At 50.9% G+C, this 18,337-nt stretch overlaps 7 protein-coding genes across 7 annotated transcripts; 3 read left to right on the top strand and 4 right to left on the bottom strand.

Annotated features, from left to right (window-relative positions):
* Positions 1-208: 208 nt before the first annotated feature.
* Positions 209-1,703, bottom strand: CMQ_4052 (uncharacterized protein; the record flags this gene model as incomplete). Its single annotated transcript, XM_014319990.1, has 3 exons — positions 209-556; positions 605-954; positions 1,019-1,703. 3 exons carry the CDS (start codon positions 1,701-1,703, stop codon positions 209-211), a joined length of 1,383 nt encoding a protein of 460 aa, XP_014175465.1.
* Positions 1,704-2,545: 842 nt separating this feature from the next.
* Positions 2,546-3,463, bottom strand: CMQ_4027 (uncharacterized protein; the record flags this gene model as incomplete). Its single annotated transcript, XM_014319965.1, has 3 exons — positions 2,546-2,648; positions 2,735-3,126; positions 3,230-3,463. 3 exons carry the CDS (start codon positions 3,461-3,463, stop codon positions 2,546-2,548), a joined length of 729 nt encoding a protein of 242 aa, XP_014175440.1.
* A 1,183-nt stretch (positions 3,464-4,646) lies between these two features.
* On the bottom strand, positions 4,647-7,142 carry CMQ_4158 (anaerobic ribonucleoside-triphosphate reductase; the record flags this gene model as incomplete). The annotated part of the gene is made up of 1 exon (XM_014320096.1): positions 4,647-7,142. One exon carries the CDS (start codon positions 7,140-7,142, stop codon positions 4,647-4,649), a length of 2,496 nt encoding a protein of 831 aa, XP_014175571.1.
* A 959-nt stretch (positions 7,143-8,101) lies between these two features.
* On the top strand, positions 8,102-10,587 carry CMQ_4178 (amidophosphoribosyltransferase; the record flags this gene model as incomplete). Its single annotated transcript, XM_014320116.1, has 12 exons — positions 8,102-8,125; positions 8,242-8,307; positions 8,364-8,497; positions 8,678-8,824; positions 8,908-9,060; positions 9,124-9,485; positions 9,541-9,557; positions 9,621-9,716; positions 9,784-9,912; positions 9,984-10,061; positions 10,121-10,148; positions 10,214-10,587. The coding sequence occupies 12 exons, from the start codon at positions 8,102-8,104 to the stop codon at positions 10,585-10,587; spliced, it is 1,608 nt and encodes a 535-aa protein (XP_014175591.1).
* Positions 10,588-14,220: 3,633 nt separating this feature from the next.
* On the top strand, positions 14,221-15,036 carry CMQ_4034 (ran exchange factor prp20; the record flags this gene model as incomplete). Its single annotated transcript, XM_014319972.1, has 1 exon — positions 14,221-15,036. One exon carries the CDS (start codon positions 14,221-14,223, stop codon positions 15,034-15,036), a length of 816 nt encoding a protein of 271 aa, XP_014175447.1.
* A 107-nt stretch (positions 15,037-15,143) lies between these two features.
* On the top strand, positions 15,144-15,653 carry CMQ_3496 (ran exchange factor prp20; the record flags this gene model as incomplete). The annotated part of the gene is made up of 2 exons (XM_014319434.1): positions 15,144-15,315; positions 15,439-15,653. 2 exons carry the CDS (start codon positions 15,144-15,146, stop codon positions 15,651-15,653), a joined length of 387 nt encoding a protein of 128 aa, XP_014174909.1.
* Positions 15,654-16,314: 661 nt separating this feature from the next.
* Positions 16,315-18,021, bottom strand: CMQ_4191 (high-affinity nicotinic acid transporter; the record flags this gene model as incomplete). Its single annotated transcript, XM_014320129.1, has 5 exons — positions 16,315-16,632; positions 16,691-16,734; positions 16,793-17,721; positions 17,788-17,840; positions 17,902-18,021. 5 exons carry the CDS (start codon positions 18,019-18,021, stop codon positions 16,315-16,317), a joined length of 1,464 nt encoding a protein of 487 aa, XP_014175604.1.
* Between the last annotated feature and the right edge of the window lie 316 nt (positions 18,022-18,337).

Here is an 18,337-nt window from a genome sequence, read left to right on the forward strand (position 1 = left end):
TTCTCCATAATGTTGTCAATTGCTAGAGTCCCTAGTAAGAATGTAAATGCTTCTGCCGTCTAATGACGAACCCAATATCTGAATCGCACCAAGGAGAAAATCAAACTGCTTCTGCTCCTTCTCACAAACTACCATTTCTGTCATCCAATAACATAGTAAACATCAATCCTCTATAAAATCGCCACAGAGGCAGGCCGTGATAGGCAATCTAATCCTTTGGTTCCTTAGGTGCCGGAACAGTCTCATCGTTGCCGGATTTTATTTTTTCACTATCATCGGCCTTGATCTCGAGGTACTTGCCCGGGTAGTACTTTGCCACCCACATCTGGCAGAGCATCTTGCGGGTAAGGATTTTGAGATAGTAGTTGATGGGGACACCACAGTTTCCCTCGGCGGCCTTCTTTAGGTAGTCCTCGAGGGCGGTCATGAGGGAGTTGATGTCGATGATTTTGTTGGCGCCGTCCTGGAGGTCTCCAAGGGCAGAAATGGCAGCCTTGATCTGAGTGGACTTCATACTCTGGATCTGAGCACCAGTACGGGCGCCATCGGCGGCAGACTAGACGGCGTCCTGGTCAGCAGCAGTGGCGTTTTGGATGGAGGCGACGACTGCCATGTTCTTGGCAGGGTCGAAGTCGGCGAACTCCTTGACGCCGATCTTGACCTCGTTGGCGACGATGGAAGGGATGACGCCCATACTGACTACCGTGACATGGGACGAGACGTTCTGGGAGCTGAGCAGGTTCTTGACGTCATTGGAGAAGGAGTCGTTGACACCGAAGCCACCCGAGGCCTTTGCGAACCAGGCGCCAGCGTCCATCTGGGCCTGGAGGGTCTGGGCGATGGAGCTGAGGCTTTCAGAGGCGGAGGTGTTTTCCATCTTGAGGACATGGACCATGCCGACAAAGCTGGAGCCATAGGTGACGCCCGAGACGATGTGCATCTCCTTCGTCATTTCTCTTTTTCTTGGAGAGCTCCTGAAGCTGCTTGAGATTGGACGGATCCAGCGGCTCGTCTTTACCGTGCAGCTCGTTCCACGCCGCAATGCCCTTGTCGACGTTGATGATAAGGGGTGCGAGGAGGGAGGCGTTCTTGTGCGTGCACGTAACAGTAAAGACGAGGGTTCCCGAGATATCGTGCACGCTCGTTTGCTTCGAGACCTGGCTCTGGACGGCATGGCTCATCGTATACGCGGCGTCGTTGCCAAGCTTCGAGACGGAAGCCCAGACCGCATCAGAGACGGCAGTGGCATGCTCATCGGAACTTTGCATGTTAATGTCAAAGGAGAAGTACTGCACATCCATACTGAGTGAGTCGGCGGCGAGGGGCATCGTCTTGATATCCGTCTTGACGAAGTCAACAGGGCTCTCGGGAGTGGTGTTAACGGCGCTCATCTTCTTTCGGCAACTGACGAGATCTTCCTCGGCCTTGATTCTCTCGGCGCAGTAACCAGTCGCCACTTTATCGATTTCAGCATTCATGGCCTCCATCTTGCTATCAATGGTCTTCGTGTCGACTTTGATGTTTACGAGTTGACTCCTGGTCATGTCGAGGCTTCTCTTTGAGGCGATGAGGGCGTTGAGATGATCCTGTTGCTCGTCCGCCGAGGCTTGGATCTGCGCCATGGCAAGATGATTGGCAATCTTGTCCGGGTGGACAATGTTGGCCAGAACAAGGCTCGGGTCGTAAGGGATGGAGGAAGGCATGGCTGCAATTTTTGTCTTGGAGACACTCGGGGAAAGTTATGAAAAGTGCTTATGTAGGTATTTGGGGTTGTTATAGGCAAAGTCTGTTGGCTGCTGATTGAGAATGAGAAGCTCGAGGAAATGGGGGGAAGGAAGCCGGTATATATAGAAAACCCGGCTCATCTGTACACCGGCACATATCCCAAGAGAAAAAGGAGAGGTCTGCACTCATCGCCACCTCCGGCGACCAGTTCAACCATAGTCCCCGCTCCTTCGTCTGGGCCGCTGCGCTTTACAAAGTCAAGGATCATTGTTGGATGAGAGCAAAAGAGGGTCATCGGACACTCCTTAGAGGAAGCAATTCCAAATATACCAGGAGACTTATCACATTTCAGAGACTCGCCGTTCCTCAGCTGGTAGTCGACACACGAACTCGGCATCGTCTCCCCGCCGCTGCTGGGCATTCATGCAGCACGTTCACGAGCATCTATACACGGTATAAATATAATAGAATGGGGAGCACTGTGCATCGTCGTATATCATTGGTCAGTGTGATGGTTCTAGACATCGCTGCTTCCAATGATCAGTGCCCCAGCGACATCGTATTAACCTAATTTGGTTAGTGGCCTTGATCTTCCTAAAAGAGGCGTTCCGCGGCCCGCTCCGGCCCACTAGGGTTTCATGCACATCGGCAAGCTCGGACAAACTCCCCCACAACGACAGACACATGTTCACTGGGCCCCCATAATCCAACGGCATGTGGGCTGCTGAAGTCACGAAGGGTGGAAGGGCTCCATCCAGCAGCCCACAAGTCAGCTGCTGTCAGGCACAGCACAGCCATCTGTCGCTACCGAATTTGGCTCTCACGACTGTCGATCCCCGTGTATTCGCTTCCAAGTTGCTGCTGGCTTGGACGCGTAGACAATTGGTCGCTCGGATGGTATGTCTCCTGGCAGCACGAGCACGCTAACAGCCGAATGTTAGTTTAAAAAATCAATTTATCTGTGGTAACAGGAAGTGCTACGGGAAGGACAAGAAGGGTCAGCACACACAAACATGGAAAGCCAGGCTGCTCGCCGTCGTTGAGCTGCAACCAAAATATTTTTCCAGTCAGTCTATCTGCTGGCACGCGAATAAGCCTTCGCCCGTTGAACTCCTTGATGCTAGGACCATTGACGTTGGATACTGTCTGCGCTCCTGCCGCTGCCACTACGCTTTTAAAGGCGAGGTTCTCAGCCAGAGAGCGTGCAGCTGCTTCAGATCCCAGCAGCCCACTACCGCGCTCTCTCCTCTCTGTCAGAGCCGTCTCGCTGCTCAGGTCCTCCACGATAAGGCCCGAGTCGATTTCCACTTGGACCAGCCCGGCGCCGTCAATTTCATACGGACAGAACTCGGGCGGTCTGTCCGGTTTACCGAATGCATCGTAGGTCTTGGCGTACCCGTTCTCTATCAAATGTCGCCCAAAGCCTCGCAGAGGGCTTCAACCGAGCTGTACGTGACCATGGCAAAGTTTGGGTCGTAGGAGTGGTGGACGCCTGCTGGCCCACGGGTCCCTGATCCGGCTTCTTCAGTATGTCGACAAATGCAGGTGTTTTACTCAGCTGTCCTGTAGATGTGTATCCCAAGATATAGCCCGGACGAGCGTTTCTAGCCTTGCTCTCATCATTCTCGTATCTGCTGTCGAATTTGAGGAAGTATTGCTTAGGTTGCTCTGGCGTCTCCTCAAGCTTGAACTGCCCGACGTCGGATAGGGTAGGGACGAGCTCCTCCGAGTCAAACATCTTTAAGGCGGATACGACGCTCGTTTAAAGAAACTTCTCCGCATCGCGATAGAGTTCACCTATGGCGATACTTCCTCTTGGTTCACCGTATTTGTCAGCTTGCTACGTCTCAAAAGGTGATGCCGGGTGGCGCCACATGCCCAATTTGGGTCCATTCGCTTGCTAACTGTCAAGCATTGGAATCCGCCACACTGTGGCCCTTCCGCCCCATTTGGCCGTACTGGCCTGTGATTGGTCAGATGGCACAAAAGCGGGACCTGGCACTAGTATTAATACGGATCCCCAGAAGGGTCGCGATGTATCTATTTCTTCCTTAGTACACAACACTCTTTCGCCTACACTAGACCCTATTCAGCCTCCTGCTCCTCACAGTGCATCACGTTATATGACCGCCACGTATAGCCTCCTTTAACCTTAACACTAACACGCGCTCTCTAAGCCTCAAAATTCCAACAAAAATACAAAATATATGGATCCACTGCCTATTTTACACTAAAATGCTCAATATTGCCTAATTACTCTTTAGAACGTGCTGTAGAAAAGGGTAGTACGATGTCTGTTAATTTTGCGTGTAGCGTTTTCCTTTGCAATGTTTCCAAAAAAATAAATGCTAATAATTCGTAAACGTTTTGCCTTTATTATAACTAGGATAATTTCTGCAAACTTTACCACCAACTTGATTAACAATCACAAAATAATAAAGGCTATTTGTTGTAAACATAATGTTTACCATTTTCAAAAGCTTGTGTTCTTCCGTTAAAAGAATGTTCTAAGTTCAGTTTCTTTATTATCTAGTCTCAAATATAAACTGGGTTGAAGCAGGCTTTTATGTAAAAGAAGGCATCGGTTCCATTCTCATTTACCCCACGTATTTCTGTCAAATTTTTTTTGGGGGGGGGCTATCGACCGTCTATCCTTAGAGTACTCCGTGCCCCCGAGCTCTGCCGACCTGTAAACAAATATATAGGCCTGAGCACATATCGCCAACTTCTGCGACCCCAACAGTAATTTATGGACGTGTCATTATAGAACAATACCAAACGGGCGTAGCAAACCGACTCTTGTAAAAACGTAAGTAATAGAAAACAGACATTACGATAAAGAGTCTGAGGGACATTAAGACGCAAATATGCAAGTATTCAGAGCAAGCATTTACCTAAAGGAAAATTTTCCTACCGTCCTATTATGCCTCTGCAACTTGCAGGACAATCGCTTTAAACTCATTATCGGTGTGTTCCTGGCAATCTCGGAAATCTTCGCCCAAATTGTTTTCACCTTTGCGGAAGCGCTGCAGCTTCAGCTTTCCACCGGCCAGACGTTTCGCCTCGAACAGATCCTCAATCTCCACCAGCGACGGCACGACAGTGGTGCGGAACTCGTGCGCCACCCCGCTTGCCTTGATCATCTCAATGCTAGACTCCAGCATCTTTGGGGACACCTTCTTTCCCGTCGCCTTCTTGTAGTTCCCCAGCGCACACTTGATGTCCATGGCCACGAAATCGACAAGTTTCTCGTCAAATACGCGCAGCAGAGTTGCGGGTGACGTACCGTTGTGGTCTAGCTTGATGCTGACGCCTGCCTTTTTGAGAAGGCGCATGAAGGGAAGCAGGCCCTTGTGGATGGTCGGCTCACCGCCCGAGATAACGAGCGATTTGTGCGGCGTTTCCGTGATGTGGCGAAAGATGTCCAGGGGCGTGAACTTGTCACGCTCGCCGTTCACGAGTGGTCCGTTATGGCACCAGGGACATGCCAGATTACAGCGAGATGTGAACATGATGGAGGCCTCCATTTTGCCCGGCCAGTCACTCAGAGTCAGCTTCGTATATCCGGCCACAGGCAGGTCGGCGTCTGCGATCTCGGCCACCTGACGCTCGAGCTCGAGCTGGCTGCTCTCCTTGCTCATTTCCAGGGGATTCAGGTACGTCTTCCGCTGCTTGAACTCCTCTGCTTTGCCCTTGTTCCAGTCGCGGGTGGGACGGTAGTAACCGACGATGCGCGAGTAGACGAGGCACACCTCGTCGCATCGGTTGCACCGCGAGTGTTCTCCCGCAATGTAGCCATGCGTCTTGCAGACGCTAAATGTGGGCGAGAGGGTTATATAAGGAACACGATAACGCGTTGTCAGCATCTTGACCAGGTCTCGCGCCATCGTCCAGCCAGACAGGCGCTCGCCCAAGAAGGCGTGGAAAATAGTGCCACCAGTGTACGAGCAGTGCAAGTCCTCTTGGTGGTCGAGGCATTCGAACAGATCGCTGGTGGCATTCACCGGGAGCATGGTCGAGTTGGTGTAGTAGACCGGGATGGTGCGATCCGGAAACAGTTCCTTGTCCCGACGGGCAAGCTTGTAACAGGCACTTTCAGCCGGACTGGCCTCCAGGTTGTAGAGGTTGCCCGTTTCTGTCTGGAACTCTTGCAACTTGTCCTTGATGAACTCCATCGTCTCAAGGGCAAAGTCTCTGTGTACGGCGATTCCGTCACCAAATAGGGCAATCAAGGCTTCGTTCATGCCGTTGATACCGATCGTGCTAAAGTGGTTGGTCCAGTACGATCCCGTGCGCTCCTTTGTAGCCGCCAGATAGTGGGCTGCATAGGGATACAGCTCAGAGTTCTCGTTCACTATCCTTCGCTTGATCTCCAGCGACTCCTTGGCCACGCGCAACGTCGCCGCCAGCTCGGCAAAAAAAACGTCCTTGCTGCCGTTAGATCGATAGGCGAGATTCGGCAGGTTGAGCGTGACCACTCCGATGGATCCTGTCAATGGACTCGCACCATATTGCCCTCCCACTCTGCAGTGCAGCTTAGTTAAGTCGAGGCGCAGTCGACAGCACATGGACCGAAAGTCCTCGGGGTTCAAATCGCTGTTGATAAAGTTGGCAAAATAGGGAACGCCGTACTTGGCTGTCATCTCCCAGATGGATTCCCACCGAGGCGACTCCCAGTCAAGGCCTTTGTAGAGGTTGTACGTCGGGATAGGGAAGGTGAAGATGTTGCCGTTCCCATCGCCCTGTATCATGACCTCGGCAAAGGCTTTGTTGATCATATCCATTTCGTCTTGGAAATCACTGTAAAGCAAGGTGGGGTGTGGCTTGCCGCCAATGATGATAGCCTGTTGCTCGAGAGTTTTGGGACAAATCAGATCGAGAGAGATGTTGGTGAAGGGCGCCTGGAATCCACTGCGAGTCGGCACATTGAGCGAGTACACAAAGCTCTGCACGTACTTGAACACATCAGAGTACGGGAGATTGTCGTGTCGGATGAAGGGGGCGAGATAGGTATCGAAGCTGGACAGCGCCTGGGCTCCTGCGAGCTCGCCCTGGAGGGTGAACAGAAAGTTGACCGTCTGGTTCAGGGCCGTGTTGAGGTGCTTGGGCGGGCGACACTGGATCTTGTTTTCGACGCCGCCAAACCCCTGAAGGAGGATGTCTTCCAGGCTCCAACCCGAACAGTAGGCGCTCAGGAAGCCGAGGTCGTGGATGTGGAAGCGATTCTGGTTGTTGTACTCCCGGATCTCTTCCGTGTAGATCTTGTCGAGCCAGTAGCCCGAAATGACGTGCTGGGAGACATACTGCATGAGGCCCTGGTGGGAGTAAGTCGAGTTGGCATTCTCATTGCCCTTCCATGTTGTCCGCTCGAGGTACGCGTCGACAAGGTGCACGTTGGAAATTTGCGATTCAGGCATAGTCGCAGTACAAATGTGTGTAGTTCTGATATGAGGCAAAGAGAAATAGGCCACGAAACAGCTTTTGCGACTATGATTTGAATACGATGTTTTTCTGGCACTGCGACGTGGGCTTCCACGTACTTATGCAAAGCCAGACGGGCTTAGACCTCACCGCATCGTCAGCTAAGAAGGAGGGGTGATCGAACGACTTGACAAGCCATTCTGGCAACACGGGCGTATGAAAAGCTCCCGAGACCATTTTACGCGTTGGGTCGAAGACCACACGCCCAGATAGGCGTCATGTCGGACGCGAACTAGACGCGACACCTCGTGATTTGCGGGGACGTGGCATGACAACGACAGCGGAATCCTGGAGCATGGGTTGTACTCGTATGGTTCTGCTGATTCTATTTGTTGCTTGAGTCAGAAGCCCCCAAATTGCGTAATGAAGCCGAAGAGGTCGTGGATGCTTGACAATCTGCGAGCACTCCGTTAATATCCCCCCTCACCGCACACCGGATGCGGCTTAATACGACCGCAGTCATTAACGCGTGCTGTCGCCATTGTTGGACGATTTGCCGGCTAAACGGAAGTAGCCGTGAATTGTAGCGGTGCGCATGTACTCCGTACTCTGTACGAATGACGACGCCTGTGGTTTTTGCCACGGCCTTCGATCAGCGATCGTAGCCCAAAATGTTTTAGTGCGTTTTGGGGACGCCACGGATCATTTACCGGGCCGACATTGTAAATCGCCAGCCGAAAAAAGTTTCTGCCGTTATCCGCAAGATTTCGGGCATCAACCCCAAACTCCACATTACCACCGGGGCGATTCCTTGAGAATTCCTTTTCGGCCAGTTTCCCCTGCACATGTGACAGACGACGTCTTGCAAAGTTATCGCACGCTCTCGTAAAAATATTCGCCTGGTCGCCGACGTACGCCACATTTCTCAGCAAAGACCCTCCGTAGAGTTAGCACGATGTGTGGTGTTTCGGCCATTATGGTGTGTGTTTCTCTCTGCATCATCTCCTTCGTATACGTATCCGGAGAGATGCGTGTGTCAAGTGATGACAATGCCAAGACAAGCTAGAAAACCAATCAAGCTAACCGTATGGACAGTTGGGCGATCCCAAAGCCGACACAGCCGCCGTCGAGCTTCACGAGAGTCTCTTCTACCTCCAGCATGTGAGTTGGCTACTGGGCGCTCACAGTGTGCGTTGTGACTCTGACGAACGAAACAGCGTGGCCAAGATGCCGCCGGTATCGCAGTTTGCCAGAGCGGAAGGGTGTATCAATGCAAGGGCATTGGCATGGCCAGCAAAGTGTTCGATGAGGGCAAACGCGTGACGACAATGACGCTTCCTGGCTTTATGGGGTAAACTCGCCGTTACCAACAACATCCTGGCTATCTTCAGCATGGAATGGACGCTGATGTTTCCAGAATCGCTCATGTGCGGTACCCTACTGCAGGCACCACCTCTGCGTACGCTCGACTGGAATTCGCAACCCCATCCAAGACTCCACTTTGAGCATTCATTCGTTAACATCATCGCAGAGCCGAAGCACAGCCATTCTTCGTTAACTCGCCTTACGGCTTGTCGATGGGCGTGAACGGAAATTTGACAAACACAAAGGATCTGGTCCGATTCTTGGACGTCGAGGCTCGACGCCACGTAAACACTGACTCGGACTCGGAACTCTTGTGAGGACGATCAGCTTTGTGTGTTGCGGTACAGTATCTTGGCTTTCATGCCGTTCGCTAACTCGGGACTTCCGTTTCTCTAGGCTCAATATTTTTGCTTATGCTCTTGGCGAACTTGGCAAGGTCCGAGCTAATGTAGACGATGTCTTTACCGCCCTGCGCGAAGTCTATGCAAGATGCTATGGTGCCTTTGCTTGTACGGCCATGCTTGCCGGTTTTGGAATCTTGGGCTTTCGGTACTTGACCCCTCCTCCAAGTGTGTCACGAACTGCCTGACTGATATCTTGTCAATCTGGCAGCGATCAGAATGGCATCCGTCCCCTTTGTCTCGGCTCTCGACCATCCGAGACTCTGGAAGGCGTCAAGGACTATTTCTTCGCCTCAGAATCGATTGCTCTAACACAGCTTGGATTTACCGATATCGTGGATATCTTGCCCGGTCAGGCCGTCTTTATAAAGAAAGGAGAGGCTCCCCGTTTCTCACAAGTCGTGGAGGCGAAATCCTATACTCCCGATCTATTTGAGTTTTTGTATCTGGCGAGGCCTGACGTGGAGATGGACGGGATCTCTGTCCATCGCAGCCGACAGAATATGGGACTGAAGTTGGCGAACAGGATGCGACAGGTTCTGGGAGAAGATGGGATCCGGGACATCGATGTCGGTAAGTGGTTCTGATCTCCTGCCAACAACAGCCGCTGCTAACATACTTGTCTTAGTTATTCCTATACCAGAGGTAGGCTATTATAATGTGCCGCACCGTTAGCGGCGCCTTTACTGACGGAATTCTTACGCTTAGACGAGCAACACAGCCGCTGCTACGCTGGCGCTAGAGCTGTCAAAACCTCTTTCGAATGCGTTTGTAAAGAACAGATATATTTACCGCACATTCATTGTACGTCTCTCGCCGCACATATTTTTACAACGCGAGCAAATTTTGACATGTTTATCTCTTTCCACAGGTTCCTGGGCAAAAGGCACGACAGAAAAGCGTGCGGCGGAAACTCTCACCCATTGCATCCGAGTTCAAAGACAAGGTTGTTTGTCTTGTGGACGATAGCATTGTACGGGGAACGACTTCCCGTGAAATCGTACGTAATAGGGGATGGAACTGCACTCGTCATACATTTGACTAACTTTGGATTAATTTCCTTTTAACCAGGTTCAAATGGTGAAGGAATGCAAGGCGAAGCGGATCATTCTTGTATCTTGCAGCCCGGAAATCACCCATCCCCATGTTGTAAGCATGACAGCATAAGCATACAAATTCAGGGAGTTATTGCTGACTAAGCCTTCCAGTACGGCATCGACCTTGCCGATCCAACTCGTGAGCATATAATTCACTTAGGAACTGTGCTGTTAATCGACGTACTAACACTGTGCTTCCTCCAGAACTCCTCGCTCACGGCAGGACACTGAAGGAAATGACCGACCTGATCCAGTGTGATGACCTAGTTTTCCAGACGCTAGAGGACCTCAAGGCAGCTTGCACCGAAGCGGCCGACGGAAACAGCCAAGTGACGGATTTTGAGGTTGGGGTTTTCTGCGGCCAGTACAGGACCCCTGTGCCCGATGATTATTTCGACCATCTGGTCAAGCTGCACGGAAGCGAAAGCAAGAAGCGGAAGAGCATTGCCATCTCTGGTGAAGAGGCAGGCCCTACCTTGTTTGCAAGCAGTGGCCCGGTGAATGGAACGCTGCCACCACCAGAGGCATCGTTTCCCGATCGGCCTAAGGGTGTGGAACATCAAGAGGACATAAGGTAACACACGTATCATCTTCTATCACCTGGGCTTTTGCATGGACGACCAAGAAACTAATTTTATTGCAGCCTTTACAATACTCATCCTACTACCAGGCCGTAGGTGTTCTCTAAAAATGCGTGATCCTGATCCTATGATAGAGTAAAAGAAGTTTCGTTTGTGGCTGTTGCCAACAATAAGATAAAAGATCATAGAGTAAAAATAGAATGGGGATATAAACATCGATGGCTGGCGTTATCGGCTACAATATGTATCTAATATACTAAAAGAAAGTTAAAAGTCTGACAGCTTGATGTGTTGCCACTTTTACTCTTCTAAAGGGGTCAGGAGATTTTCCGTATTATGCCTCAGTATCTCATGGCGCATGTGCTTGCGTCGCCCACTTTAATCATCTATTTGTTCCTTTTGTACATATTCGTTGATCAAGACAAGAGATTCAGGGAAGCTCAGTATCTGACCCGTCCAGGTTGGTCCGACTTCGGGCTGCAGCGGCCAGTATCTTCCGCCCGCGTAAGTTCAAGCGTCTGACGCGCACAAATCCTTTTGATATTATTGCTTGGTCCAACTAAAATTGGACAGCAATGTAGGACGGGTGAAGCGAAGGTTATAGTGGTAGCGACAGATAGGAGGAAGTAAGGCCAAGTCTATAATCCAAACAGGGCTCAGAGCAGATAAACAAAGCAGGGCCACGAAGCTACCACAGGTATTTCATTCGTTATATAGCGGGTGCCATTATGTAATCACATAACTAAATATCCAATCATTACGGAATACACAACTGTACAAAGTCGAACATATTCAGACGCTGCTTATACGACGGACCCGAATTTAGTACTCGTTACGCGGGCCCACCAAACACTTTACGACGTACATAGCAGTCATAATGATGACTGTCTGGTGCTACTTCGTAAAATACTAAGCTTAATGAAATCATCATTTGGCACCCAGAGTGAAAACTGATGTATTGAATGGCAAGAATGAAATTTAGAGGGCTAGAACTCCCTAATCATAAACTATCGGCTGGCCACACATATATAAATCATAATTAACAAGGCCGATACTACAACCGTACTACGACTTAAGATAGAGAACAACTATTAATTGGCACCAAACTAAATTATTTCACGCCATAAACAAGTTACGCGGGCCGGTGGCGTTTTAATCCTGACCCGTGAGTTTATAATCTCCTTAAGTTGCTAAACATCTTTACATACTTAAAAAAAATAGGCGTGTGAAAACACATACATATAATTTTAACTCCTGCTTTCTATCTACTTTACACAATCTTCTGCTGCCTATCTTTGGTTAGGAAGAATACGAGACAACACTAAACGACAAAGGTGCCCCATCTGTGCCATATGTTGTCCTGGAAACGCAGCTGCTAGCACCTTCCTGCTGACAAAGGGAATACTTTAGTTGCCGTCGCAGTAGATCGTGCTATTAGTACACCCAATCCACTAACATCTGTAGTCATAGCGTCTTGCCGTTTTAGGAAGTTTTGTTGTATATGGCACACGAAATGGTATACACCAAAGGCGAACGAACAGAACATTTTTTTTAATACCGAGCCGATTTCCAGGTATCTGTCAAGCATTGGAATCCGCCACACTATGGCCCTTCCGCCCCACTTAGCCGTACGGGCCTGTGATTGGTTAGAAGGCACAAAAGCGGGGCCTGGCACTAGTATTAATACGGATCCCCAGAAGGGTCGCGATGTATCTATTTCTTCCTTAGTACACAACACTCTTTCGCCCACACTAGACCCTATTCAGCCTCCTGCTCCTCACAGTGCATCACGTTATATGACCGCTACGTATAGCCTCCTTTAACCTTCACAGTATCACAGATAACACCATGTATGCTTCTTTCGTCCCAAGTAACACGGAGCTTGTCGATACACTGCGGAGGACGAGCAACCTCCTCGAAAAGAAAGTCATGCGAAGGATTTGGGAGCAGCAGCTGTATAACACGAGGGTGAACATATACAAGCGCGACAGAGCCTTTTTGCGTCACAATGGTCTCCTGTATCCCCCCTCTCATGGTCCCATGGACGGTACGTCTCTTCTTTTGGATGCGATGGTGTTTTGTACATGATCTAGAGATACAGTTGGGTCACTAACATGCGTCTGGACTGATCTTGTCACGACAAACAGATGAAGAATGGCTTGCGTAGATCGCAAGAACCGATGTCACATTGATCTTATCCCAACAAAGCATACTGAAATTGGATGGTACCATCCGAAAGTTGAGACGTTCCGTGTGTGCTCTTCACCGGTATCAGATTGAAGTGTGGCTGCTCTCCGGGAGGTAGGTATTCGTTGTCTCACGTCATCCCATGCAGTATTAGCTCTTGATGTTCACATAAATTGCCTCCTGAAATTTCTTTCTGTATCGCGGCGTTTGGCTACCGTCGATGGTTCCCGGTACGGAACTAGGAATCTGATGCCGATGCCTAGGGATCGGGTTGTCTGTGTCTGTTTCAAATAGAGTTTTAAATTACTGTTTATTGTTTTAATCAAAGTTTATATTTATTCCCTACCTTGAGCTCTTCTGTCCTTTCCTAGTAGGGTGGCTTTGGTGGCTGACCCTTGGGGCTGGCCAGAATTGCGTTAAGCGCTGCATCACATAGAGGACCTTAAGAAACACCAAGACAGCTGCCGTATGCAGGCACTTCGACAGAATAAACCCGAAGAGCAAGTCAGACGTCAACATCCCCTGCCTCCTCCGTCGCAAGCCACTATGTAGATGAGTTGCCTCTTGAGGCATAGCCCACTGAACGGCGATGCTGAAACGAACAAAAAAAAATCCGGCGTAAACTCATCTTTATTTTTGCCTGTCATTAAAAAGCGTGGAACAGTTGCCCGTGTTTTCAAAAATGGATGGAATGTTGGGACGGCTAAAGGAAAAAGGTTTCGTCGGAGGGAATCACAGCTTAAGGACAAATAACGGATGTGGCCGTCTTTGTGTCTTGTACAAGATCATTTACACTTCTACATTTCCCTTTTGATGCCCAAGCCCCTTCCGTTTACTTTCAAACTCATCCTTACTATAATATCACACACCTACCGTCAATATACGTGTTGAGGTGGCGATGGAGAGGGAAAAGTGAGGCTTACTAACACAAGGTGAAATAAGAATTTCCGATTAGGCAGCAAAATTGGCCGACTGCAATACTTTATTCTGGCGGATTGTTCGTTTCCAATTCTTTTCTTCCCTGGTAATCACGTCTACCACTTTCCTTGCTGCAGCTATTCCTCTAGCCCTCGGCTTGTCCAAGCGCCTCGAATAGTGATTTTATCTTACCCTATCGTTTTAGCCACCGCTGTTGGCATACCTAGCCTTACCTGATTGTTTGATTGTGAAAGTCTCCGGAATACGGTATACTCGGCAGAGATGTCTCCCCGACGATCTCACGAATCTCACGAAACTGCTCGGCCCACGAAAAACCGACGACATGCAGCAAATAAACAACAGCTTCGGTCTAGACCTTACATCCTAGGACAAGCCAGACTGGCAAGAGCACCGCCTCCAGCCCTCAACCAGCCACCCACAACGGTGTTGGACGTCTTCGTGTTTGGGAATGGCGAGGCTGGCGAGCTCGGTCTTGGGCCTACAATCACCGAGGCCCTTTGCCCAATGCTGAACCAGTTCCTGAGCGCCACTGAAGAAGGCAGTACGACTGGGTTTGAAGTTGTGCAGATGGACTGTGGCGGTATGCATAGCATCGCGCTCACACGGGACAACCAGATTGTGACTTGGGGAGTGAATGACAACGGCGCACTCGGACGCGAAACAACCTGGGAGGCTCCGATGAAAGATGCCACGGCAGACGACAGCGACGACGAGGCAATGCTGAATCCCCGCGAGAGCACCCCGACGGCAGTGTCTGCAGAAGCCTTCCCGCCGGGAACTACCTTTGTGCAGGTGGCAGCGGGCGACAGCAGCAGCTTTGCGCTGACGAGCACCGGAGCAGTCTACGGCTGGGGCACGTTTCGTACGCCAGACGGAAAGGAGGTGTTCTCACGGGAACCGAATCCAGGCCGCAGCAGAAACCGGGGCGGTGGCAGTAGCTACGTCCAAAGGCAGCCTACTCCGACAGTCATCGCTGGCCTCTCCAGCATCACGCAGCTTGCCGTAGGCGCGAATCACGCGCTTGCTCTCGACAGCCGCGGCCGTGTCTGGGCATGGGGCTGTGGCGATGGGCACCAACTGGGCATCCGTATGCTAGACCGAAACTGTTTGCGTGATGCCGCCGAAGGGCGCCTCCTGCATGTCGCTCTCGAGCCACGTTGTGTCGGGTTTCCCGGTGGCGTTCGTGTTCGGTACATTGCGTCGGGCGAGTATCACGCTCTTGCCGTCGACACTCAAGACCGTGTCTGGGGCTGGGGCCTCGAGTGGGGTTCGGCGAAACAGGTGCCGACCCGACGGGCACAGTGTCAGATCGCAGCGTGAACAGACCTGATCCGTCGTTGTTTTCTGTCTCAAGGGAGGTTCGCGCACTGGAACTGGCTTCCGATCGCAGAGTGGAGGGACCTCAAACGCCGTCGATTCCTTTGCCAATGGAGATACGTGCGCTGGCTAATCAAGGCGTTGTCGTACTGGAAGGTGGCGGTCACCACTCGGTGGCGGTCACATCTGATGGGCGGTGTCTGGCTTGGGGTCGACTAGACAATAGACAGCTGGGAGTTGTGTTTGAGAAGAGCCATCCGGCCGTACAGACGGACGAACGAGGTCAGCCACGCATCTGTCAGCTACCGATCGAAGTCCCGCTAAAGACGAAGAGCAACGACAGAAGCAACGGATCTAAGATTTATCCCAATCCTGAGTTCTGCTGTGCTACTGCTTGTGGAACAGACCATACGCTGATGGTTACCCGTGCTGCATCACACGCGGCCTTTGCAGCCGGATTCAACGAACAGGGCCAGTTGGGGTTGGGGGCCGGTGCGTCCGATGAGGTAACTACGGCGCAGCAGATCAGCGGCAAAGCACTAAAGGGCCGCACACTGACTTGGGCCGGAGCAGGCGGCCAATTCTCGATGCTGGCAGGGCCACACGTGAATGGGGCTTAAGCCGTATCGTGTGAAATTGGAAAAAGATCAGCAGCGGCATAACAAAAGCTGCTCTATCTAGCATGACAAAAGTTCTTGTTGCTGAAATATGAACAAGTAGGAAAGGACAAAACTGCCCAAGGCAGGGTATGATATAATGTATTTCTTCAATATATGCAAAGCTGTAAGTAGTAGTCTACAACCCTTAAACAGCCACAGACAGACGATCCCTAGGAATCCATCAGGATCTAGATTAAGAGACAAATTGGACGTTAGAAGCCGATACGGGATGGGATTAGACAAAATCTTAATGTTGTAGAGTACTCCGTACATAGCCTCAGTTCGATCTTATCTCGGCAGAGAGAACAGATAGTTGCCGTAGCCTGTGCTGACATAAGCACAGGGGATTAATGTCTTCAATTTATACAAGCCATCCTTCCTCTGTATGTTGTGACAGATTAGACCGAAGGTATGATATACATAACTTTGGAAAGATTAGAAAATTGCGTATGATCAGAGGTTGCTATATCACTGTGTAGATGTAATGTGTAAAGTGGATATCTCCAAACTTGCAAATTGGCCATGTTAGTAAGCATAGGTTCCCTTCGCCATTGTCTAGGTTGTTCAACTAGATACAATGGCACGCCACTTCGCAGCCCCAAGGCCTTGTCTATTTGCCCCATTATAAGGTGTACCTGAAGTGCACGTCGTAGTCGCCCATTTCCGGCTGATGTGGCAACGGCTCGCCATTCTCTTCTGCCACCCGAATGCGCTCTGCACGCCTCTTGTTGGCTGCATTCATGCCATACACCAGCGAGGTCACACAGACGAGCGCCACCACGGCTAGGCCGAGCGCGATCGACAAGCCCTTGATGTACCGCGGCTTGTCGGCAGTCACGAATATCTGGCCCACTGCAACGCCGGCCGTGTTGCCGAGCGTCAGCGCACCACCAACCATGGTTGCCCGCTTGAAGTGTTGTGCCGAGTTGTCGCTGAGCCACTGGTAGAGGAGATACGGTTAGACAGTCAGACTTGCACGATCGTGGTGAGAAACATACCATCATGCTGAGGCCAGTCGTCGGATAGATTCCCATAATGGTGACTGGATGACGTCAGTACGAGAAGACAGGGGCTCAAGAGACAGATGTAGATCCACGTACTATAGCATGCAAAATAGCGAACGCCAAGACTCTTTGCACCTATCAGCAATGCGTATCCAACAATCAAGCATAGCAGTGCGGCTGCAATCCAGGCGCCCCGTAGACGCTGCCTGTCCGACATGTATGCCAGAAAGAGAAACGTGAAGAGTCCCCAAAAGTAGACGGGGACGGTCATAAGATTGGCTTTGTAAGATTTGTAGCCGAGGCCGTTAATGATCGTCGGCATGAAAGTCGTGAAGCCGTACAGGGAGATGTCCACGCTAAACTGGAAGATCCAAAATGCATACCACTTAGGATCAGTCAGGGCATCGCGGACGGCCTTCCACGTAAACTTCTCGTCAATGCCCCAGTGTGGATTGAGCTCATATCGGAGGTCCATCATTCCCTTCTCCTCCTCCGTCAAGAACCAAGCGGTCCGCGGCGTGTCAGGGAAGAAGTAAAAGAAAAATGGTGCGACAAGAACCGTGATAGCCCCTTCCAACATAAACAGGGCTCGCCACGACGTGAAATCGGTCCCCGTGTGGATATGGGTCAGGCCGTAGGCGAACAGGCCGCCAAAGGCACTGGCCAGAGCACTGAAGGCAAAAATGACAGAAGACCGCTTGCCACGTTCCTCCTTCTTGTAGATAAGGCTGAGGTAGACGTTGATGCAAGGGATCAAACCGGCCTCGAAGAAGCCTGTGAGCATGCGGCATGCATACAGACCCTGCCAGTTCTGGACGAAGCCAGTACAGAGACAGACAACCCCCCATGCGAGGCAGCAGCACGAGAGCAGGTACTTGGGGCCGATGATCTTGAGAAGAACGGCGACCGGACCCTCAAAGGGAACATAGGTGGCATAAAGGAGTGTCACAGCCGTGCCGTACTGGTTGCCAATGAGGCCGAGATCGGCGGGCAGGCCGGAGACCTGAGCATTACCAATGTTGCTCCTGGCCGAAGTTAGATATGACGCTCATAGCTTTTCATTGGCTGGGGTGGGTATAAGAGAGGCATACCGATCGATATTGGCCAGCATGTAGAGGATGCCCAACGAACCAAGCGCCCAGATCTGTTTCAAAGTGCAAGTAAGCAAGTGTACATCGCGCAGTAGAAGTCAATGGCCGGCATACGTCGAACTTGCGCATCATCTTTGCCTCCTTCACAGGATCGAGGCTGATCGTCGTTGCCGGGCCATCGCTCTCTGAAGCCGGGCGTGTAGCCACGATTTCCCCCTTGATATCTGTTACCATCGTTCCTGCTTGCCTCGAGACTGAAGTCACAAATTCAATGGGCGACTTGTAGACGTTGTGGAAAGAACGCCTCTCTGTGGCCGGATAGTTGGGTCGATTGTTTTCAAGTAATTATTAACGGACCAATACCATCATATACCCTCGAGGCCAATGACACCGTTGCATCAGACCAAAGTCATTTAGCCCCTTGGCTGCCACCCGGGCGACAACGATCGGTCAGTTAGACCGAAGGCCATAGCGGCCAGTGCCTGCTGTGCGATTGTGGCAATTGGTGCCGAAATCGATTGCATGTTCCGACGGGATCCCAGAAGATTGC

Source organism: Grosmannia clavigera (assembly GCF_000143105.1).
Source record: "Grosmannia clavigera kw1407 unplaced genomic scaffold GCSC_113, whole genome shotgun sequence".
Classification (NCBI taxonomy): Eukaryota; Fungi; Ascomycota; class Sordariomycetes; order Ophiostomatales; family Ophiostomataceae; genus Leptographium; species Leptographium clavigerum.